The 26,123-nt window shown below is 37.3% G+C and overlaps 1 protein-coding gene across 12 annotated transcripts in view; it reads right to left on the bottom strand.

Annotated features, from left to right (window-relative positions):
- KLF12 (Kruppel like factor 12) overlaps positions 1–26,123 on the bottom strand; it is a 591,277-nt gene that overhangs the window by 123,621 nt on the left and 441,533 nt on the right. For all 12 annotated transcript variants that reach the window (XR_005376376.1, XM_038569736.1, XM_038569734.1 and 9 more), the window contains one exon: positions 24,916–25,462. Coding sequence is in view for 11 of the 12 variants with exons in the window: in XM_038569736.1 (XP_038425664.1) it covers positions 24,916–25,462 (547 nt within the window). In the remaining variant the exon portion in view is untranslated. The remainder of the gene's footprint in view (positions 1–24,915; positions 25,463–26,123) is intronic.

The raw sequence follows: 26,123 nt of genomic DNA on the forward strand, positions 1-26,123 counted from the left end.
CCACAGTGAGACCAGCATGAGAACTGCTTGGCTAAACCCATCCCAAATCTTTGACTCACAGAATTGTCAGCCAATAAAATAATTCCTGTATCAACCTACTAGATTTGGGAATGATTTGTTCTTCAGCAATACAAAATCAATGCACCAAAAATCGATGCACTCTCCTAGATCTTTCCAGAGATTTCGGGCAATGATGTGGAAAACTGCTACAATTATTGTCAGCCTATCACGTTCCTCTCTATTCTCCTCCCAAGAGGCAACCTGGCCTTAAGTAGCATAAATTTCAGTGGGCTATTAATACAAATATGGAAAATAAAAATCATAGATTACATTCTGTATTATTTACTTCTCAATCCAAAATACTCAAAATGTATTTACAGTTATTTCGACTTTATAGGCATCTTTCTTTGACCCTCGCCAGCCTCAGGCAGGCTTCTACCGGAACGGGCCATCAGTTGATATCATGCGTTGGGTGAACGAAGCTTTTCTCCCCCTTTTCTCAAGCTCATAGTTGATAGGAGGCCCATATGGGTGGATCCTCCACTCAAAGCTAGATTTCGTATGTTTGCCTCAACTCACAAGGCATTTCAACTCTACTTTCCCTCCCGTTAACAGCAGACTGACGCAGACACGCGGCAACAATGTCCATCCTTACGTCTCCCACCTCAGCCTAGGTGGTGTCAAACTTTAATTAAAGGCTCAATCTTATATAGAAATAAATTGGCCCATTCAGTGATTCTTCGAGGACAGGAAGTCCTTCCATATGTCACCATATGAAATGCAAAGAATATGACAATCTGTGGACATACACTGAGGCTGTCAAGACTAACAGGTCCCTACCAGAGTGATGCACAGAAGGATCCGAGCAATCCCTTTCACCTTGGCCCATCGGGGCCGCACAGGAGAGGGGTGTCTGTAGCCGGAAGGGCAGGAGGCAGAGGCAGCGGGGCGGCCAGCCTTTCTTTCCTCCTCCCTCAGCCTGACAGACTGCCTGCTACCTTCAGATGCCCTACCAAGGCTGAAGCAGGTCCCAGCCAGAGAAACCCCGGCTCTCATGTGAGCGCCTGCTTGCTTCTAGAAAGCAGTGGGAGAAAGGGAGAGGGGGGCAGGGGAAAATGTGCAGGGGGACTGTGCATAGCATTATAGAAGAGTCCTCTACCACATTCTATACAGGAATTGCTCTAAAAAGGATGGCCCTGGTGTTTCTTTAGGATAAAAACAGAGGTCTGGCTTCCAAGAACATGGGTGGGACCTCTGGCCATCTGGCACCTGCAGCCATCTGACTTTGGGCAATGGATTTCCCACCGCTCCTCCTCCGTTTCTTCCTTGCCATCGCTGTTCTGAGGAGTAAATGAGATGATGCCCTCAAAGCGCTCATCACCCCGCCTGGCACTGCACAGCACATCCCCATTCTGCTTCACCCCGCAGTAAATCCAGTGCTTCTCCAACCATCCCTTATGTGACACTACGGCGAAATCCCTTCCCGTCTCCTGGGCTGTTCAAATTAGGCAGTTTTCGTTTTAAATGTACCTAAACTGAAAATACCATCACAGAGGCAGAATATATATTGGATAATATATAAAACCACTACTCCTCTTGATCCAAACATTCACTTATATATTCAGCCAACAGATATTTATTGGACACCTATGAGGAATCAAGCAGTCTTCTGGGTGCTGTGGAGAGAGCAGTGAACAGGGCAGATAAAAATTCATGCTTTCACTCTGGGAGAGGAGACAAGACAATAAAAGATAAATAAGAAAAACATACACTCAGTCAGATAATGATAAGTGCCATGGAGAAAAATAAAGTGGGGAAGTGCCGTGGAGAAAAAGAGAGGCTAGAGGCAGCCGAGGGGAAGGTAGACCATCCTGGCCTCATGGAGAAAATGAGAGGTGAGCGAGGACCTGAAGGGGGCAAGAAGCTGGTGGAGGGGGGCATGGTGGGGGGAGGGGCTGGCAGAAACAGACTGGAGACCAGGGTTGGGGGGGTGGGGGGTGTTTGCCAGGCAGGGCAAACAACTGGTGTAATAAATAACCCTAAGGTGGGAAAGGGTGTTAGGTGTCTAAGGACCTATAAGGAGGCTATTCCGTGGCTGGAGCTGAAAAGGGACAGCGAAGTGGATGAGGACAGAGGAAGGTGTACACGCATGTAAAGATGCTGAATGTTGCTCTGAGTGGGAAGGGAAGCCATCTGATAAGAATCAGCCGGGCCACTGAGCCTGAAGCGCGGGAGGAGAGCCAGCTAGATGTACATGCGTAAGAATCATCAGTCACATTAATATTCTCTGAAAATCTCATGAGCTTTTTTTTCTCGTTGGCCACCTCATGCTGGCTGCACATAAAGCAATCAATTAAAATTCAGGACGTTATTACCCGAAGGCCTATGAAGTCTGTTCTTCATAATACAGTCATACAACTGATATCCTGCCCTCCTTTGCTTTCAGAATATCAATTGTTCAAATAGATGCCTGATTTCTCAAGCCTATCAAGATCTACGATGAGAGAAAAATTCAGTAGTAAATAAAGTTTAACTCAGAGTGGTAAACTCAAGATGAGAACCAGCTCTCCGGGGTCCCACGCTACTTACTGAAGTTTCAACTAAAATCTATTTCTTGCCTTCTTTACTTTTGTGTTACTGCTAACGAAACTGCACGCCTTTACACGGTGGCAACTGTGTCTGTCTACATAATCCCAAATGAAGATTTAAAAATGTAATCAATTATGTAAATCTTGGAATGTTGGTACTGTGTAGTTATAATATGCCATTTATTCATTTTTTCCCCAATTCCTATCTGCACACTTGACAGTGTAATGGCTTCTGCTCCCATTATATTAAAAAATAACCTCATAATGTTCTTATAATTCTCTAGTGCAAGCACCATATCTCAGTTATAATGCCACTGGACCTCTCCACCGCTTTCAAGACTGCTGATTATCTCCCTTCATTTTCACTGCCAGCCTCTTAAAATCTCTCCTCCCTTGGTTTCTGGATGGGCACATTAAGGCCTTGAACCTTGTCACTGCTTTTTTTTTTTTTTTGTAAATAAAGTTTTATTTGCCCATGCTCATTTATTGTATCTCTGGCTCCTTTAGTGCTACGGTGGCAGAGTTGAGTAACTGTCACAGACTCTTATTTGGCTCACTGAAAGAATCATTTGGCCCTCTAGAGAAAGCATCTACTGACTCTATTTCACACGAATTTTCTTGGGTCAGTCAGTCCTGCCCTCTCTCCTTCCCCTACATCCTTCCCTCCCTCCCATCCCCCCCTTTACCTCTCTTTTCATCTCCTCTTTCTGCATACATCTAAAGTTTCCTTTTCCCCTTAAGCTTCCACTACCTACCCTCTTCTGCCTCTCTTTAATCAATCCCACACAATCCTACAAGTGCTACAATCTCAGTGACTATCTCAGAGAAAATGAATACCAAATTCGTGGTCCCAGCTCTGATCTCTCCCCTAAACTCCAATTTCCTATTTCTGGCACCTTGTCCCCCCTGAATGTTCCAAAGTCATTTCCACTAAGTGCTATTCTTCTGTAGAGCCTTGATTTTATCCATAATTTCCCAGGTCATTGAGATTCAAAACTCTCATTCATTTCACTTGTACTCCTGAAATGAGTACAAATTGGCAACTAATTGCTATTGCTTTTACCCCATAATTTTTCTGGAACTCTTTCCTTTCATACTACTTCTCAGTGAACTTCCTCAAGGTACTGCCGCATACATTCGTCTCATATAGCACTTCCCTAGGAGTTGAATGAATGCAGGACTTCCCTCAAAAGATTCTTTATTTAAAAGGAATTTTGCCCACCACCTAACAAATAGGGTTCAACAGCCATCTCCAATTATTCCACAATCATTTTTTATTTGGAACTCCGATGAGACTTACCCTCAAGCTCCTTCCTTAATCCAGGTGTATCTGGCTATTTCCTTCTACCCACAATTTAGCCAACAAAAATCTACTCTTCTTACAGAATGATACCTTCTTTCATGAATTCCTTTCATTTTCTAACAAAACACAATCTCTCCTTTTGTCTACTCCTTGAGAGGAGAGCAATATCAATTAGACTCTCGCACACAGTAAAATATAATATTGGCTAATGAAGATGATGGTAATAATCGCAAGTCTCTGTTTGAAATGGTCACAGTGGTTCTCAGGAGGCAAAAGATTCCATAATATAACGATGAAAGTGTCTAGTTCACTTTTTATTTTAAAAATCACATTCTGGCTTATATTCTAATATTAACATTGTGGGAGGAGGGAGTCACAATCATTAAATTTCTATTACTTGGGAAAGTCTTAGATAATTATATTGTGGGTCTGATTAGGTCAGTGAATGACAGAATAAAAATGTTCATAATTTTTATTCACTTTTTAGCTAAATTACATTTAACAGGCTTTTCTTTCCTTCTAGGAAAATATTTTAAATAGTTCAACAGACCTATCATCTCTATAATATGAGTTACTGCTTGGAAACTTCAGTGAAGGAATTCAGTCACTTAAAATACAGTTTTAAAATTAATGTTTGCTGAGATTATCGCAACAGCAACTAAGGTTTCAATTTTCTAAAGAATCATGGCTAAAACTACTTTTTTTTTTTTTTTAGTTGTGTAAAAAGAAAATGAACACAGATTTACAATTGTCTTGTGTTCATTGGAATCATGTCTAAGGACACAAAAGGCTTTTGTGATTAAAGAGTTCATAAAATTTTCCATTAATAAGTGGGCTTTTACACTATGCTTGGTAACCTTAAATAACTCTCCAGAGTCATCTAAGAGTCTTGAACTCCGAAATATCACTACACCACTATTTCCCATTCCTTTCCATTTTGTCAATTCATTACAAATGCTCAAAACCCAAGCTAACTAGCCCCAATTGATTTATTCAAAAGTGAATCCACTTTAAGCAGAGATGATTTTAAATACTTCATAATAAAGTGATTTTGTGGTGAGTACATATGGTAAATAATGAAATCACTAAACTCATTTTCATATGTAACACACAGAGATGATTTAAAGCATTAGTCCATGGCCTGTTAACTCACTCTTTATATTTCACTCGGTCTTTTTTACTCTGTTTTCTGTTCTGTAGACTGGATAAAATTGAATCTTTCAAAACACAGATTGACACCTGCTACAATAATTTTAAGTACCGCTGAATCATGGTCCTTGTCTCAGGAGTTGTGGCACGCGGTAAATGAAAAAAGTAGGCATGCAGAGCTACCGGGGCACATTTAGAATAAATGTTGCTGTTCCTTTCCTCCCTCTTCAAGTAATTTGCTCTCCATACCTCATTTTAGAATATACTTAAACCAACTAGATTAGAAGTAAGTCATAATATGCAACAGTGATTTCATCTGTCCTCTTAGACATGCAGTAGACCCTTGGAATTCTTGAAGATATGTTTTAAGACCATAAAAAAATCCTCAAATTTGTGATTTATTTATACATGCCACTGAATCTTTTTATAGCTTTCAAGGCTGCTTATTATCTCTTTTCACTGCCACTTCTGGCCCCTTAAGACTTTCTCTTTTTTGGCTGCAGGAACACACACTTGTCCTCACATTGTGTAACACATTTCTGTCTAGAGTTCTATATTTTTTGTGCAATTCCTCACATCACATTAAAGAAAGTTTATGAAAATTTTCTTTATTTGATGGGTAATTTACACACACACCCACACACATCCTTCCCCACACACAACTCACAAGAGTTACTGTGTGGGCCATAAGCAGAGGCCACGAAGCAGCACTGAGAGGAGTCTTAAGAGTTTGGAGGCTCACTCATGAAAGGATTCTCATGTTCATGTGACTCTGAGTTTTAATTTAGCAAAGCTGTACTCCATACCAGACTTCTAGGAGACACTTGAGAAACACGGAAATCTTAGATGTTACACCTGTGAAATGCCAGTGTCTACCATGTTAAAATCATGGAAGGTATGTTTTCTTTATGAAGGCAAAAGTAGTACTGTTTCTTCTCTTTCCATTTTTTTTTTTGAGGATTTTATTTATTTATTCATGAGAGAGAGAGAGAGAGAGAGAGAGAGAGAGAGAAGGCAGAGACACAGGCAGAGGGAGAAGCAGGCTCCATGCAGGGAGCCCGATATGGGACTTGATCCCGGGTCTCGAGGATCACAGCCTGGGCTGATGGCAGGTGCTAAACTGCTGAGCCACCCAGGGATCCCCTCTTTTCAATTTTTTGCTTTGCATTATCCTAACCTGGTGTGAAAATAAGTATTCAAAAATGACCTGTATATATCTTTGAGCCAAAAAAGTAGAAGTATTGCTACATTTTTTTTTCTCTGTTTCAATCCAGGATGAAGGATGTGACATTTTATGTCCTAATTTTATGCAAACTCCAAAGAGAAAAATTTGCTTTGTAAAACTGGATTAAAGGTGTTTTCCATTTCAAGTCTCTGTTTGGTAACGCTTTTGTAGGAAATGTAAGAAACTAATGTCTATTAGTTTCACTCAGTCATTAAGGATCATGCACTCTCTGTTTTCTCATTTATTTTTAAAGAGACGTTATTTTGATATTTTGCTACCCACCCCCCCTTCCCCTTGAGATGATAAATCACCTAGTCTCTCAGCGTGCTGGTGAGATCCCTACCCCTGGAAATGGAATCATACTTCCTTTGGCTTCAGGTACATCTGTTACATTGGGGCTCCTTTGCTCAGACCCTTTCCTGAGCTCAGAGATGCAAGCTATGGACAAGGTTTAGAGGGGGAACCCATACAGGCAGGTGGTGCAGTCTCCAGAAATGACTCTGGAAGAAGAAGGCCAAAGTTGTAATTCTGTCTAGAGATAGGCCAGGTGGCATGAGTATTTTGAGAACACTATATAATACATGCTATATTGAGAGAGAGCATAGGAAGCACACACTAGTCTTTTCCGCCTTCTTTAACTTTAAACTGGGTTTACAACTAACTTCGCTATGAAAGTCCATCTAGGTTCTGAGAGAAGAGACAGTTTCTGAAGATAAAGGCTATCATGGAGAATGAGGTCTTGGGTTTTCCTAGGCAAATGCCTTTTAGATTGTGTTATGCTTGAGGTCAGTATGTTTAGGTGTTAAATACAAAGTTTGATATTGTCTTTGAATATGGTAAAAAAAGAAAAATAGATTTTTTTAATGGTAAAAACCACTGACATTTATGTTCGAAATACTTCTAAAATTTATAATGCTCTAATAATATGCATTCTGAACATCATTTATGCTGATTTCCTTAACCAAAGCTGCCAAGTCACCTCCTCAGTACTAAGCATGAGCTGTCCCTGAGGCCAAGCAGTGATCTTGAGAGGCCAGGACGGTTCATTATAATCCATGCAAGTTCACATGCTAATGAGAAAGATCTTCTTTGGTGTCTACCACATTTATATTATCAATTAAATAAGATGTCAGGGGCCAAATTAACTCTTCAGCATTTATATTTCTTTTTCTCTTTCAACCATCTCAAATCTTGAAAATGTTTTCTTCCCACTGTCTCTCACACTCAACAATGTTTGACATGAAAGATAAAATATGAAGAGCCATTCAACACACGATCTCGTGTTTTCTATCTCACACACTTTCTTATAAATGGAGGTAAATTATTTATAGTTTTTCTTCCATGTCATTTTTATTTAAAAAATTCCCCCACAAAAATAGATTTCCATGTCTATTTATTCCCGCAAAAGATTTTTAAAAATTTAACATTTGCAGTATTTCTTTCAGGTCATTAAAAAAACTAAGACATATAAAAAGTTGACTCTTTGTTTTTACTATTTTGTTTCCTTCTTCCATAGTATCCTGGTGTATTTAAGTTTTTATTTTTTTTTTTTTTTTTTTTTTTTTTTTTAATTTTTATTTATTTATGATAGTCACAGAGAGAGAGAGAGGCAGAGACATAGGCAGAGGGAGAAGCAGGCTCCATGCACCGGGAGCCTGATGTGGGATTCGATCCCGGGTCTCCAGGATCGCGCCCTGGGCCAAAGGCAGGCGCCAAACCGCTGCGCCACCCAGGGATCCCTTTTTTTTTTTTTTTTTTAATTTTTATTTATTTAGTATTTAAGTTTTTAAATGCTTTAACTACATATGTATCATTAAACAAGATACAGTTTGCTCTTTTAAAAACTATATGGGTAGCTCAGTGGTTTAGCATCTGCCTTTGGCTTAGGGCGTGATCCCAGGGTCCTGGAATCAAGTCCTGCACCGGGCTCTCAATGGGGAGCCTGCTTCTCCCCCTGCCTATGTCTCTGCCTCTCTCTCTCTCTCTCATGAATAAATTAATTTTAAAAATCCTTAAAAAAAAAAACTGTAAGACCATATTCTACAATTTATTTGCACTTAACATTATATTTGATATTTATTTACATTCCTTCATTTAATAATTTTTCTATAGTCTAAAGTCATTCTGTGTATCTATTCTCTCAAACACAAGGACGCTATAACCACCCAATGAACATTCCCACCTTCCCCATGTTCTTTAATTATAGTTCAGAATTTTGATTCATGTTTCACCACCAAGAGTTAATTAAAATTTATTTCTTTTTGCAGATATGTATCTATACTTTTTTAAAGATTTATTTTTTTTGAGAGAGAAAGAGAGAGACAGCAAGCAAGAGCATGCACCTGTGAGGAGGAGTACGGGGGTGGCAGACAGAATCCCCCAGGAGATGCCCAGCTGAGCGTGGAGCCTGATGTGGGGCTGGACCCCAGGACCTTGAGATCATGACCTCAACCAAAATCAAGAGCCAGGCCACCCAGCTGCCCCTACTTATACTTTTAAAACTAGTTCTAAGCTCACCATTGCTTTTGGTTCTTTTTGTTTTTGTTTTTGTTTTCAAAAGCATATTCTTTAGATCTTTCTGGGAATTTGTGTGGGTGGTAAGCTCTTAGTCAATATATGCCTGAAATAAATTTTATTTTACTGCTGAGCTGAGAAAAGAATTTTAGGACCCCCTCACTCAGTTCTCTGAAGAGACTACTGCATTGCTTTCTGGCATTTGTTATTGTTGACAGTCTTTGTTTTTCTTTAAACTCCTTTGTAGATAAACTGTTTTTATTTATGACTTATGCCTGATAATTTCACTGCTATATGTCTAGATGCAGATTTATTTTTTCTTATCCCTCAATATTCTAAGATTCATGGCTTCCCTAATTTTCCAGAATTCCCAGATAGTTCTCTGACATTGCTTCTCTGAATAACATATTCCATCTACCCCTATTATATAGATGTCCTTTCAGATAAATTTTGGAACACATCGATTCATGTCTTGTATCTTTTCTTCCATGTTTTTGTCAATTACTCCACTTTATGTTGTTTTCTGGGTAAAATTCTCAGTACTGTCTTTCGATTCATACATTCTTCCACTTAACATTCTCAACATGTTGCAGTTGCCAAAGCAACTTGTGGATTATCTACATTTATTTTTCCCTTTGACCTCGACATCCATTTGGGCAAGTTCTATCCATCAGATTTCCATTCCTACTGCCTCTGCACAGGCTTTTAGGAATTCTTGCCTGCCCTCCTATGATAACCCACCAACTTACAAGCTTTATCTGTCTCCATATAGCATCCACTTAATACAGACTTGGCACACAAGAACTCCACCAGAACTCCACCAGAATATAAAGCACTGTGTTCTTTTATATGTCTAAGATTTTACACCTTTTTAAAATAATTGCCTTTCACTACTCCCTACCAATCACTGACCTTTGTGCTCTTTCCTTTGTGACCTATCTTTGTAAGTGTACACTTATCTGTGTTATAGAACTCCTCATAAAAGTTGCTTTGCCTCCTCCATTCACTCAACTATGAGATTCTTCTGGGCATCATCTGTGCATTGTACATGTGGCTGAATCATAAATGTGCACTGAATCAAATGGATAAGTAGTAAATAAAAAGGAAAACCCTGGAGATTTCTGGAATAAGGCAAAAGGTTTTAAAAAATGAAGCCTAAAGTTTTTTTTTAAATAAAAATATTTCGAATGTTCTTATTACTGTTCAGTAACAATACTGGCAGTTCAAGTTTTGTTTTGTTTTTTAGTTTTGATAAAAGAGAAAGAAAACAAATTGGTGCTACAATCATCCCATTTGTTTAAACAATAAATATGAAAAATTTTTCCCCATTTAAATGATTTAACATAGGAAATAAGTTTATAATAAGTCAACTAATTTCATTTAGTTTCTGAAGTGCAACAGTTACAAGGTGGTATCATTTTAAAAATGTGTGTGTGTGTATGTGTGTGTGTGTGTGTGTGTGTGTGTGTACAAGAGCTCTCTAAGCAAGCCACCCACTGGCTGAACAGTAATAATATGGCTGATGTTCCTTACTTCTCTGGAATAAGATACAGTATAAATATTCTTATCAAGGTAGGATATGAGTCTGTGATGGTTTGTGCTTGTGCCAGTAAGGAAAATTTTACTCTTGATGTTTATCATAATTAGAAAGACAGAGCCCAACAATGAAAAATAGCTATAAACTATTCAGTGGCCTATTTAGACATGTAAACTGAAAAAGCTGTAACCTTCCATTTATATCAGATATACAAAACTATACAGTTAAAACTGGTTTAAGGGCAGCCTGGGTGGCTCAGTGGTTTAGCGCCACTTTCCGCCCAGGGTGTGATCCTAGAGACCTGGATCAAGTCCCATGTCGGGCTCCCTGCATGGAGCCTATTTTTCCCTCTGCCTGTGTCTCTGCCTCACTCTCTCTCCTCTCTGTGTATTTTCATGAATAAATTAATAAAATCTTTAAAAAAAAAAACTGGTTTAAGTTATAGTTGAAAGGGGGTTTATTTTTTAATTATGAGGGGCTTGTGACGATATTACTATAAAAAATTATCACAAGTGGCCAAGGAAGGAAAGAAATGGGCCTGTTAGTAGTTATTTCACTTGCAAGGCGGATAATGAGATAATAAAACACGTAATTGGAGGTTATACTACCTTGATTACTGTAGATTATACCAATGGGTACAACAATGCCATTAAGCAAGCAGTGCCTCACCAGTTGTGCTCATTTGTAGGATGATAAATGGATTGATTCTATTCTGTTATAACCATGACTTAGAAAACATGTCGGAAAGTATCTGCTCTCTCATATCACGATGCCAATCAATTTTGGATAGCATATAAGGTATTTTACTCTTTGATAAACCTAGTAAGATGAGAACTACAAAAACACAGAAAAGATACTATTTGAGACGGGAAAGAAACAAAACCTGGAAAATGTCAGATCTTACTATGAAGCTATTCCCTGTAACCAAACACATTTTCTGGAATTTATTTTCCAATTTTAAAGAAGGCATTTTGGAACATCTGCTATATAAGCTAGGATAATTCTAAAACTATAATGTTATAATGATTATTAGCTATTGGCTAGTGCTCGGAATTTTATTGAACTCATTAATCTAAGAAAAATAAATATAATTATAACAGTGATAATAAATGCTGGCTGTATTTTTATTTTGTGGTTTCCACTTGTGTTTTTCAGAAAATAACCACTACCTAAATGAGGCAAGATAGAACAGGCATGTCTGTGTTCTATATGTCTGTTGAACCAATTCTCAGCTCAAGAGAGCTCCAGGCAGAGACCAGATATGTCTAAAAATGACATAGATGTCGATCTCTGAAACTCAGTGAACCACAATGTGACAAAATTTCCCTACACCTAGAAATGTTAACCTACAGCTTGAGGCTGTTTTTAGTGTTGCAAGATGCTAGAGAAATAGAAATATGTAATACGGTACCACAAAGCCAGTATTTAGCAACATGGAAATACTTCATGCAATTTATATAGAGAGGCAGATGTAGATACATAAATTTCATATATAACAAATATTAAATCTTGACAAAAAATATATCTAATTTGAGGAAATATGGAATTGGATTAATACTGACAAATTTTCTAAAGAACTAAGGCCCACCTCTTCAAGCATCAAGTCCAAGAATGGCAAATGGCTTTAGAGTATTATGAAATTCTGATTTTATTGAAGGCTCTATCGCTAAGAAGCTGTGCCCTTGTAAGAAGTAGATGAAGTAACATGAGTCTCAGTTTCCTTATCTGTAAACGACAGGCCATAATACCCATACACTGGTTATTGTAAGACTTAAAGATGATATATGTAAAGCACAAAGAATATATGGGCATTCGATAAAGGTTAATTATTTAAATGATTTTTAATAAATATGTGTATAAGATTTATTACATACTTTCTCTGTTGCCTACTTCAAATAGACTGACCATAATTTAACCTTTCTTTCATTACTAATGGTCATTATTTCAAAAGCAATTATTGTGCTGTAATAAAGTATTATCTCCAAGGACTAAAGAGCTGTGTAAGCCTATTTACTCTAATCCCAAAAGACCTTGCTGTGATTTTTCAAGTTCTTATTTTAATAATAATTTTGACACCTTCTTTGTTAGCTGCCACTTTTTGTTCTTAGCCTACCTACTAAAGGGAGTTTCCTAATTTGGGCAGGGGGATGGCATATGAGGATCTCAGAGGGTCTCCAGCATGTGTAGATTGGTAATGCAAAACCAGTAGATCTATCTTCTTATATTAAGGAAAACTATAGAACGTGAAATGCTACAAAATTTTTGTGGCTGCTGGGAAAACATAAAAACATCTAATGAGACATTTCAGGGGACCCAAGTTATAAAAATAAAAAAATTGAGAAATACTCCTCTCGGCTATTTTTCCTTTGCAGTTCTTATTCACTATTTTCTCTCTATGCACAGCTGGAAAATCATATTCACAAAGAATGTAAGAAGTATATCTAAACTAAGAGTTAAAAGGCTTTCTTCTTCAGAGAAAGGACCTCAGATCCTCTCCTGTAAGTAATTCACAATATATATCATGCAAGTGGTATGTGTTTTATAGACTATGCAGTGTGTGTGTGTGTGAGTGCATTACAGCCTACAGTTCAGTGAAACCACACTATTCTTCAATCTTTATGCACACTTCATCCTCTGCCCTCATTGTTCACTCTTTTCCTGGTCTGGAATACTTTACTGATACTGAGTAGCAAAATCTTACGCTTCTTTAACTTTCGACCTCAAATGCCACCTACTCTACCTTCATTATAACGTATGACTTCCTCTAGAGTCTAATTCATGTTCTCTGGGGATTTATAACCTAGGTCTCTAGAAGAGTTCCTCTGTTTTAAAGGGCTCTGTGTTTATAGAGGACTGATTTAAAACATCCACTCCTGACAAAGGCCACACCAGAGATGATTAGGGAGCCCTTGAATTTAGCCGGAGAGACAAAAATGCAATCACAAAATTGACAATTCGTTCTAAACACAGAAGATTTGAAACAATTCAGACAGAGCTGTTTCAGATTTGTGCCTGGGTTTGCTTAATATACCTTTAAGATTAGAGATCTGTGGACGGAAACCAAATCTTTGTTTTATGGCTGCAACAAATAGGCCCACCATGGTAAATATGTCATTTATTCTTTCTCACAAAGAGACATTCACTGCCTCATGCAAATAAAAGTAGCATTTTCCTTCTACTTAAGGTTCGTTAGATGAAATTTATGTTTTTAAAATGCACTGCAAACACCAAAATCTGATTGTACCATTATCAGCTTTTAAATCAAAACAGCTTGCTATCTGGTAAGGACAGGAGAACTGGTCGATTTATTTCATAAAACTTTATGTACAAAGAGACAGTGTCTATGAACTTAATGGAGAGAATATAGAGTCTGGAGGGGTAATTTTTATTACAATTTATAGTGGGATTATCCATACTACACAGTTTTCAGATTTTATTGAGATTTTATGGTACTATGATGCTGACGCAGTTAACTACAGTGGGGTAGGAGGTATAATTGTTTCGCCCTGACTTGGGAAGGAAATTGGTGTTACTGTTACAGAAGAAACCTATAGCAGACTCTATTAATTGCCCGAATCCAATCAAAGCCATTATTTATCCTAGTTTCACAGGTAAAATATTTTACCTGAGGGTAAAGGAATAAATATGGACTATAATTTTCACGCAGCAATATCTTTTCATTAAGACATTTTGAAGTTATAAGAATACTTTCACCCACAGGGGTTCAACTCCAGAAACCATTCAAATATAAATCATAGCAAGCATCTAAAATGTACCACCAAACATCATCATTCTTTAATACTAAGTACTCTGAAATAAAACAAACTTAGAAACAATATAGGCAAGAATGCCAGGGAATTACAGATGGCCCAATGACATAAAATAGTCACAGCTTTAGGAATGGTTTACATTCCTTCTGCAAACACTTAGTGTTCATTGCATACCAAATAGTGGATAAGGCAGTAGAGCAATGATATAGATATTATCATGTAATTACATATTATATATTGAGCCAAATATATTGAGCCTATGTAAATAAATACACATAAAGTTTCATATATATGTGTGTGTGTGTATATATATATATATATATATGAACGAATGAAATAAATTGCCTTATAATGTAGTATGTAGTTTTTGTTTTTTGCCAGAGAAAGAAAGGGTCTTCCAGGAAAAGGAAAATGTGTGGATAAAGGTAGAATTGTCATCATGAAAAGCCATGGAAACTGTATCTAGGACATGAGGTGTATTAGGTAGAAGGGCAACAGACTGGGATAGAAGGGTGGCCAGAGCCAGACTGTGAGGATATGAGGACCCTTGCTGGTTATCATTTTCTGCAGTTTCATCTCCTTTACCATGTAAGAGAAAGATCCTTTCATAGTTAGAGTTTAGATCTATAGGCCAACACTGCCACAGCATTCCTAAGCATCTTATCAAAACACTGGAACTATACCAGACTATATTAATATATTAATTTGTTCATATCTTCAACCAATAAATATTTATTGAGCATTAACTATTATCAGGCACAACACAATGTGTTGGGGAAAAGGCAGCTTCTGAAGCTTACAAGGATTTTGGGAGACAGCAGTATATTTTAATCTAGAAGTGGAGATTTATAACAATGAATAACATACATAAACATACTTTTGTGTTAACATATATAAAACATACAAACAACTACAGTTTCTATCAACAGAGGAGCTTATCCTTTTTGTAAGTCACCCAAGTCCCATTAATTCTTTCTTTCTCCCTGAGAAACCCAAATATCATGAGATTATCTTTCTAATTCTATCCTGTTTCTACTGAACCTCTTTTTCCCTAAGCCCCTAGCTACTAAGGAGGTAGTTCCTCTGATGAATTCTCCAAGTTATTACAATTTCACCAAATTCTCTATTTTCTGTCTTCCTGAGTTCTTGCTGTGTCCAGAATAACTCTCCATTTACTTTTTATTTTTTCTCTATGACAACTAGCATAATCTGTAAGCACACACGTTGGAATAGATGTTTCCGTTTATCCAGCAAAGACCATAGTTTAAAAAAAAAACTAAGCACAGATACATAGAAAGTAACATTTTATTTCTACTAAATAGAAATCACATACAAATATACAAGATGGAAAGTGGGACAGGTGGGTAGGAGCTACACTTTTTTTTTTTCTGGTCCAAATTAAATATAGTCTTTCCTTAAAAAAAAAAAAAGTATTTCACATACTAGAGGCCTAAAAATAAAGCAGCTAAGTTAGATTTCAAATTTAGGTTCAAGTTTTACTTAAAGGGGGCATATTCATTGTCTTCCCTCACAGCCTTAAGCTACTTGGGAAAATCTGGGAGCCGTCAGAGTAACTGGAGTATAGACTCTTGCATTGCTTTAAAATTCTACCACTAGGTGGCAGTACAAAGACTGTCATTTTCAACATAAGTGGCTTAGTTCCATAACATATTAGGTCTAGGATAGATGATCTGGTGAAATACGGAGGAGAAAAGAGAAAAAGGAATCAAGAGTCAGAAGTAGGTAGAATGGTGAGGGGTGGTGGGAGATAGAGAAGGCCAACTAGGAAGAGGGAGAAGATTTGTAAATGGAAGCAAGGTGAAGAGTGAGAAGGTAAAGAAAAAAGGTGGTGCCAAGGTGGATACTTTGAGAGGGAGGCGCAGGAAGGAGAAGGAAAGGGGAAGGGGCTGAAGCAGAGGTGAGAAATCCAATGGAGTATTTTTCAAATTTTCTGGACAGGAACCACAGAAATGCATATTTCAATATGACTCAGTACACACTCTGTCTCTGTCTCTGTCTCTCTCTTTCACAGTACCACATCTGCATGATGTAAATAGTTTACTGAACAAAAGTTTCACGATATAATACTTATTTGGGTGATATGCTCTGAAAAAGTCTCCATTTTATTTAATTTCTTTAAAACTGCCCATTTTGACCTATCAAATTGATGTCAAGATTCATCAACAGCAAAAGACCCAGAGTATGAACAATAAATATTTTTTCAGCATACTGTAAACTAGAGCTAGCTTTTAAGAGTTTTATTTTAAAAATCTCCACTGGGAGCAGAGGATATTTTTGGCCATATGATCAGTTCAATAAACATTTGTCGAATAAATGAATTAATAGATAGAAGGAAAAAAAATGGTAGAGCCACCCAGTCGTGGAAAATACAACTGGCCAATGATCAGGGTAGCATTTCCTCCATATAAAAGGTGGCTGGAAAAAAAAAAAAAGTATATGATTATTACTCTGTAAACTGGTAGCTCTTCTTTTATTTATTAGACAAATATCAACTTGTTCTTTCCTAAAGAACACAAAGTAGAATACCAGTTAATCAAACTCTCCATTAACAATGGAAAATAGGCAAAGAGAAAGAGCTGAGAAAATATAGTTTGGAACAGAAAAAGAAGAGGGAATAAAAACAAATAGGGAAGAGAAAGCACAGCCAGAGAGTTGTAAACAATTAAAAGGCCAATTTAAAATAGTGCTGGCAATGATTCCAAGACCAAGTTTCCCTCTTGGATCTTAGTCTTCCTTCTTTCATTTGTTCCTACAGGTCTTAAGAGTCATTGGATAAAATGCTCATTTGATATGCAGACACGTTTAGATACACAGATGATAGATTTCTGAAGGTCTCTTGCAATGAGTATATACATACAAATATCATCAAAATAATTCTATAAATACCTACAATCTAATACGTAGAGTAAGAATTTTCTTTAGCATAATAGCACTTGTACTATGTGAAATTAGAAGCTTTATACTTAAGTAAAAGCTATATTTTCATATTTATTATATATGATAACTTCGTATTTCTCAGGAAAGAAAGGTATCTTATTTCAAAATCTAATACGTAATGTTCAATGTATTAAATCGAATTTCTCAGGTGTGGTAAAAAATAAATGCAACAACTACATCACACTACTTATTAGCAAAACATCACATTTAAGCATATACTTATTTAAACACAAATCCAATCTTCTTATTATAGGAGGAACATTTCCAACAAGTTAAAATGGTATGGCGGCTAATCATTTACAACAGAATGAATATAGAAACCATTTTGTTAAACTTTGGCTTTAACTACCTTCTCTAATAAATAGATTTTTCTCATCTAGATCTTCACCTCCTTAAGTAATAAGGTCTACCTCTGAGTGAAGTATCATCTCTCTTTCAATGTGGATTCTATCTACTGTCTTTATTTTCTCCTTTTTCTCTTCTTTTGTGCTTTGTACTTTCATTTAATATTTAATTTTGTGCAGGGGGAAGAGCCAATTAAACTCACTCTTTGACATTTTACAAAATACAAGGAGCTTACCTAGAAATTTCTCTCTTTTGCTAATTCTCTTAGCACAATATAGACAATTTCTATCTCCTGTCTGAGCCAGTTATTATCATTAAATCTTAGAGCTAAACCAGTCTATGCCAGCTGAAGCAGAGAAATGAACAGATTGCAGGTATTTTGAATAAACAAGCACCTAAGAAGCCAGTGTTTTGGAGGAAGCTATTCTAACTTTTGTGCATGCCCTGAAGTGAAAATATACCCATCAATTTCTATTCCGTTGCAAATCATGTAAACATGAACAACAAATGACCCATGCAGCTCCATAAAATATTCTGAATTCTTACTTAAACTCAATTTCTCACTAATATTAGCTGACTGCCTCTATCATTCTTTTAACAGGCTCCTGCTTTTGCTTTACACTGGTAGTAGTGAAGCCCTCAAGGCCTATCAAAGTCTGTATTTAAGAAGAATAAACCAAAAATCATCAACAATCTAGTCCCACATCCCAAAAGGCAGCATTAAAAAAAATCATAATAAAAGCACATAAGTAACTAAATGGTTTGTCAATAAAAACCAAATGGAGATCTAGAAGCTGAACTATATCCAGAAGTCCTCATAATTAAGCATAAGTAGAACAAATTTACCAAAGGAAGCTATAGGAGCTCAATCACTCAAGAAGTAAAGACAATCCTACACATAAGTAGAGGTCAGCTGCCTGGGACAATTCTGGTCGTATGGATAGATGACATGAGGATTCCACTGAATTGGTGAACTACAAGAGGACAGGCCTGTGTAAGGTAGACAGAGGAAGTAAGTCCATAAGAGAAAGGACGTCACCTGAAATAAGACGTCCTTAACATCAACAAGTGAGAGAGTTGACAGCAGAAGACAATGGATGTAGCAGAGATCTAGAAATGGGGAGTTTCACTGGAGCAACACTATAGCCACATTCAATGGTCAGGAAGAACCAGAGCTAGAGTCATACTCTCCAACCAGCTTTGCAGCAATCACTGCAATGACCACATTTCCTTTCACAAATAGAAATGGCACAGGACTAAAAATACACTTGTGGCTTCTTCCTGTTGGCTGCTGAGAAAAGCAACAGCCTGTAGGGAAGAAAATGGGGTGTGAGTATTTCAAATTTGCCCACGACCACATCCCTTGAAACTCTTGAATGAGTGCTATGAAAATAAGGTATATTTTTGGAAGATTCTTCACTTCATCTAAATATAATTAAAAAAATAAAAAAACCCAAAACAGTCTTAAAAAAGACGACCAAAGGAATTACATGCCCAAATGGGGTTGGTTTCTTAACAGCAGTATCAACATGCTCTAGTCAGAGATATCTTGGGGGGAAAAGTACTTTCTACTCTTGGATCTAATAGCATAATTGTTTTAAGTCAGGAATAATGTGCTCATAACCCTTAATGAGTTGTTTTTCAAGCATGACACCATTACAATAAAGAGTCTTAACTCAATAAACATGTTTTATACAATTCTGGTAGACCAGGCTGTTGGGATTGATTTTTCATGGAAGAAAATGTGTCTGCAGAGGAAACTGGAAGCTGAACTCCAGCCCTCTAGGCAATCTATCTCATGCGGGTTCACATGGACAGAACAGGCTCGTGGTCAAGGAAATCCCCACCTTGCTGCATCGGGCTTTTTTAGTTCTATTATTCCAAAGCTGCTGATACATCATGCACTTGCCTGAGCCTCATTCCTAGGCATCGAGGTGTTATTACCTGTTCCTTCATCTACATGGAGAGAGGACCAGCTCAAGCATGGGAGGGAGGAGATGCATCCATTTATTTTTTTTCTAGCTCATTAGCTGGGTTTTCACAGACTGGTTACTGTGTTGCTCTTTAAGTATTTTGAATTTCTAAAATGTAACATTCAGTAATACTCAGATTTAAAAAATAGTTAGGGTTTATATTTTGTTCTGAACTATTCTATACCTTCCACTAGGTGATAAATGAGAAATGTTTGCTCTTATATTAATTATATTAGTTCTGGTATCATTTTTATAATTCTTAGTGGATTCAAATTTCACTGAACTTTCGTTTGTTTGCTTTTCATTGTCAACCCTACATCATTATCTCCTGATTTTGTATTTCATTTCACTTTCCATTGTGTATCTTTTCTTTCCTAAAAACTTTGTCAATCTGGTAAATTGACTTTAGAATTCAGATTAATTACTGCAAGATGCAGGTTACTTCCACAGTATAATATAAGCAACTAACATGCAATTAAAGACTTTGCCTCTATAGTTCTTCCTTCCCTAGAATTACCCATTTTCAACTCTCTATTGGATTATTCTTGAGAGCATATCTCCCTCTTTTTAAAATCCCTCCCTTGAGGAACACCTGGGTGACACAGTGGTTGAGTGTCTGCCTTTGGCTCAGGGCGTGATCCCAGGGTCCTGGGATCGAATCCTGCATCGGGTTCCCAGCAGAAAGCCTGACTCTTCCTCTGCCTATCTCTGCCTCTTTCTCTTTGCCTCTCATGAATAAATAAAATCTTAAATAAGGGGGATCCCTGGGTGGCTCAGCGGTTTTGCGCCTGCCTTTGGCCCAGGGCGCGATCCTGGAGTCCCAGGATCGAGTCCCATGTCAGGCTCCCGGCATGGAGCCTGCTTCTCCCTCCTCCTGTGTCTCTGCCTCTCTCTCTCTCTCTCTCTCTCTCTCTCCGTCTATCATAAATAAATAAATAAATCTTTAAAAAATCTTAAATAAATACATAAAATAAAATAAATCCCTCCCTTGAGACCCTAAAAAGTCTCTCTAGCTGTCAATCCATTTCTTTACAACTTCTCCTGCAGAGCTATTCCAAAGAGCTGTCTAGACTTTCGGGCTTCCCCTTCTCACCTCCCATCTGAACTTGAACTCATTTCAGTCTTTTGTCCCCACCACTCCACTGACACACTGTCAGTGTCACCAATGAACTCCACCTTTGCCAAATACCCATTCTCAGTCCTCATTAAGTAGTGATTCAGTGATTCTTGCAAAAGGAAGAATGTAAAAGGTAGTCATGTCACTTTCCTGCTCAAAGGCCTAGTTCCAGTGGCTTCCCACCATATTTAGGAAAAAACAAGGAACTTACCATGTTGTCTGAGGCCATACATGATCTGGCACTACTCACCCCTCTGGTCCCCCATCCACAGCTTTCCCATCGCCCATTCCCCTCCTGTTGCACCAGCTGCCTCATAGCTCTTCTCACACCAGCCATGCATCTTCATGCCTTGGGGTCTTTGAACTTTCAGTTCTCCCTTTCCGTAAAGGTCCTCCTCAGGTATCATTATCAGAGCTTACATTTCAGATAGGCCAGAATGTATCTAAAACTATGCTCCTCTCTTCTGACTTCCCATCCCCCTATCATGGCTTATTTTTCTTCACAGCTCTTAAACCATCTGACATAAATTATTTGCTTCTTGCACTAGAAAGTAAGGTCCATTACAGCAGGCACTTGGCTCATCTTGGAGCCTCAATTCTCAGAATTTTACGTGGCATCTAATGTGTCCACAGGACGGAAGGAAGGAAGGAAAGAGACAATCCTAAATTTACCTTTATCAAGGCAGTAACAAACCAAGAACAATTCTGCCTATGATTTATTATGACCTTTATGCTGCTCTGTCACTAAGTATCTGTAAAAACTAATGAAAATCTCCTGGGAAATCTACCAAAAACTTCCCTAGGAATGAAATTCCTTTATGAGGTCAAATGATCCCATTAGGGTCTTGTTTATAAATAATATGTCTCAGATTACAGAGTAACAAAACTTGGGCCAGATCCGCCCATCGGCTGTTCCCTCTACAAAGAGAACTCCCATTCCTTAGCAAACCACTTTGGGGGCTAACTACCACTTTGTCCTTCTGGTATCAAGAGAGAAAGTGTCTTCCCTGGGAGATCTTCTCTGACATCCTCCCTCTTGTAGCTCTAGTCTAAATTCTTTTTGTTTGCTATATGTTCTAAAATATCACGCTGCTTTTCTTCAGATCACATATCACATTCAAAGCTGAACTGAGATACATCAGTGGCCCAGGGCTAGCTAACAGCTTGCCATTCCTTTAGACCAATCTTCTTTAAATACTTGGATAGGCTGAGTTTTTATCCTTCCTGGAAAGTTTTCTCACTTCTTTTGTTGTTTAGTCAAGCATACTCATGTGGACGTTTCACCCTATCACATCCTCAAACCCTAACTACCCTCTCTGAGCATCATGGTGGAAACATGTCCAACCATATAGAATACCCACTGTGAAAATACTTTCCACAAATACAACTTTCTCTGTCTGCAATTATAATTAAAGTCTCTCCCCTGGGCAAATCCATGAGTAGTCTATGTTTTAATCCAACTTAAGCACAGAATATCTACAATGATCAACTAATTACATGATTTTTTAAAATTTAATGTCCATACTTCCCAGTAGAATAGAAGCACTCTGAGATAGAAACAGCATCTGTTTTATTCAACACTGTAACTATAGTGCCAATAAAATACTTATTACATGACATATGCTCAATAAATACTTGAATGGACAAATGACTCAATTCATAGGATACATCATCTTAAAATGTGGATAGGTACATTCACAGGTCTTTGTGTAACATGACAGATAAGGTCTACCAGAGACCAGAGGTGTTACAACAACTTTAAAAATAATTAGCCAGTACAATCATCTGCATTTATAGGAGTTAGTTTTGTAATTTTATTACTAGCAACTTGAAAATCCAACTCTCCTATCATATTTTCTTTTGCTTATCCATACCAGATATACAAGTCCTACTGAGAATGGACTCGGGGCTCCTTTTACCACTTGGCCATTTCATTGTTGGCCTAGTGCCCAGCTACATATGTGCAAAACAAAGACTTGAAGAATTACTGAAATGCCCTTTCTTTTATTCATTCTGTGAGGTAGGCAGCCCTCCTCCACTAGACACCTTTACCATCATCTAATTAATCAGTTAAACAATAAAAAAAAACTTATAAAATGCTATAGCAATATCTGTATAATACGGTGATTATAAAAACTTAATACAAACTAATAAAAATAGAAAATATGGGATGTTTCCAGACAATTTCTCATAGTAAACTCTCATCCCTTATAATTTTTAGTAACAACTTTGAGAAGCATTTCTATACTAACTGCTTGGGAGTGGTTTTTCATTTGTAAATTCAGTATGTTTTTTTTCTTCCAACTTTGTTTTTATAAGACAGAGAAAAAATTTCTGAACCTTACTGCTTCAAGTATTTCGGGGAGGAGGTAAATTATAATAGATAATTGCAAACATCTTATCGAGAGTTGATTAACTAGACATTAAGCTCTTACTTAATCTCCTCAATAATTTTCAAGGATAGGTCATGTTATTATACCCTATTTAATCGCTGAAGAAAATTTCCCAATTGAAAGCTGTAAGTGAAGGCACTAAGACTCTCAGATTCCTGATCCTGAATCTCCTGCTCCTAATGTCCACATCACAGTCTAACGGATTTATGATTACATCAATTTTTATTCTTGGCATGAGAAAACTGCTGAGTAAAAAACATGGCATGAAACTCACAAATACACTTGAGAGCAAATTACTGCATGAGTCGTAACAAAGTTCTTCATAGAGACAGAGTTTCCAGAAAATTAAATTTTGGCAATATACTCTCTATACCAATTGCCTTAAATAAAACTAACCTCTCCCATAAAAGGATAATGTCAGATAAAAGAGATATCTCTTTTGTTGCTTTCATTAGTGTATCAAAATTAAAAAAAAAAAAAAAGACATGAACAACATGAAAATCTGCATCAATCATCTTCAGAATTAAAGCACGGTTTTCATTAAGGGGTATGATACAAGGACTGGATTCTATGATATACACATACACACATAAAGTAATGGAATATGGAAGGTTCTATTTTTGCTCTTTGTTAATTCTTAATTCTTAAAAAAATTTGTAAACACATCTTTACAAAAAATTTGTACACATCTAAACAAAATACAAAAGAGAATAAATATCTAATGTGGCCTTCAGTTGTATTATTATTCAAATTGGTTACCTCCTTTTGATCAGAGATATTAGTAACATCAAGGGATTCAAATGAAGTAAAATCCAGAAGACCTCATACCTCTTTTTCTTCTTCCTATTCCCTAAGATAGGACTAGTTCCTGGCCTTTGCCCATAGCAATACAAAACACAGAGGTCGCCATGTTAGGCCCAGAATGGCTGTGATCTAAAATCTTTGAGTGCTGTGAATCATGTGATTTTTTTTCACTTGGTAATATTGAGAAGGTAAAATTCATTTTGTCTGCTATGAAGAAACTTGATGCAGATAAAACTTGCCAAAGATGAATGCACAATTTTGTAGTGTATGTTTGCAAAAATTTCTCTAACTTCACAATCAACTGTTATTTCTATGCATTGAATCCTACCTTATGCAAGAATTATAATAATCCACGTTTACCAGCATTTTATGAGAAGGTAGTGTTTATATATTCATCAATCATATTTTAATTATGAGCCTGAATAGTAATATCATTTCAAAGCAAAAAGCAATACAACGTAAGTCTTAAATCCTCATCATTTCTTGGCCCTAAAAACAAAATACATACATATGTGTTTAGTTTTAGAAGAAATGAATCAATGACTATGGGCATTTTATATTTCTATAGAAGGGTGGCTTATTTTTTAGATTCATGATAAAGGAAGAAAAAAATCAACAGCAAGATGCTACTTTAATTCCTTTTAGTAAAAATTGGGAAATAATAAGAGATTAGAAGTAGGAAAGCAACTTCATGATCAACTGCATAACCGCCATATATAATTAGGTAACTAGGTATTATTAAGTAGAGTTACATAGCAAAGTATCTTCCTGCCTTCCACATGCTAGAAGAGAATTTTAACATTGCATTTTGAAAAATTCCATCATATTGAGTCATACTGTTTAAAATGACAATATACTAAGATAAGAACTCATGCTACATTAGGCTTTTGAAATCAAACACCTACCTCTAGAATTATTTTAATGGCAACTCAACTTACAAGCAGTCATGCTAAATATTTGAGCATCTGAGGTAAACATTTTTGCCAATTAAGACTTTTGAATTCTAACATTAAATGACTTGATACGTAAAAAAAGAGACCAACAAACATTGAAGCAAATACCAATGGAAACATGCAGTTAGTTCCTACTCAATCGTGCTGATCAGCTGGTGTGTCTGTGTTGTTGTGCATAGAACTTTGGATGTAGTGTACTTTCATACAATTTATGGGCAGCTCACTGAATAAAGGAATAGTTACCTCTAGCGCTGAAATAAATCAAGGCTTCACCTGTGTCCCTTACCTTTGCCATGGCTTCTCCCATCCTCCAAAAGCGGCACAACGATAGTGTTGTTCACATTTCCAGGTGACCGCACAGCTGTGTAGACAACAGGCACCGACTGTACCACCACAGGGATGCGGTGAACGTGACTCAGTTTGTTAGACTGTAAATTCATGGGACTTGAAGGCGGTACAGGATGGATAATGTGCAAAAACTGCTGGCCTCCCACCCCAGAGGCGGAGGCTACGAGGGGCCCTGGAGTTAATACTGTTGACGAAGATGATGCTGAAGATACTGATGTTATAACGGTCGGGGAGGAGGCTGGACGACTAGACGACGATGAGGAGGTTGAAGTAGAAGAAGGTGAGGAGGCGGATGCTGTCATGGAAACCGGGGAGGATGAAACGGCTGTGGGGGATGTCCTGGCTTTGTTGATTGACAAGTCCACTGGCTCAGTTTGTGTTTGGAAGTGATCTACAGATAATGAGTCCTCCGGGGGCTCCCCTTTCACATTATTTAGCAACAGGGGAACAGCTTCCATATCGGGGTAGTTGTGGACGTTTGGAGACTGTGGGGAGAAAAGGGGACACATGTTGATCTTTGTTAATCACATATTTAATAGATGCAGTATTTATGAATGGGGTGCTTATTAATTTTTCTTCTATTGCCACGAGACATTACTCATTCCCCAAATAGTAGAAGAATTTCTCGGTGACAGTCATTGTGATTGGAATTGAGAGTACTAAAGTACGGAATAGTATAAGACAAGGCCTCTGCTAGAAATACATTTTCATCCTACTGGGGAGAGACAGACACAGTTGTTCAAATCCAGTGAAACAAGCACTCCATGGAGGAGAAAAGAGGCCTAAGAACCCCAAAGTTAATGTCAATTTTATATAAAATCTCTAAAAGACAAGGGCAGGATGCAAAGCATTGCCTACTTAAAACTGTATAAGTACAACAGCTTATTTAAAATAACAACTATTTTAATTAAATAAAGGCATTCATGTTGTTGGCTTGAACCATCCTGCATTTATGAGTCTCACTCTCCTCAGTTATAAAGCAATGGGAATTTTGATTAAACTTAAAAATGCTTCCCAGCTCTATAATTCTACAATTCCATGATTCTAACTCTTACTCAACACTATCATAATCTGGAGGCATAAAATCACCTGGCAACAATACTGGAAAAATCACTGCGTTTCAACTTTTGTATATGGCACAAGAGC

This window comes from Canis lupus, chromosome 22 (assembly GCF_011100685.1).
Source record: "Canis lupus familiaris isolate Mischka breed German Shepherd chromosome 22, alternate assembly UU_Cfam_GSD_1.0, whole genome shotgun sequence".
In the NCBI taxonomy this organism is placed as follows: domain Eukaryota; kingdom Metazoa; phylum Chordata; class Mammalia; order Carnivora; family Canidae; genus Canis; species Canis lupus.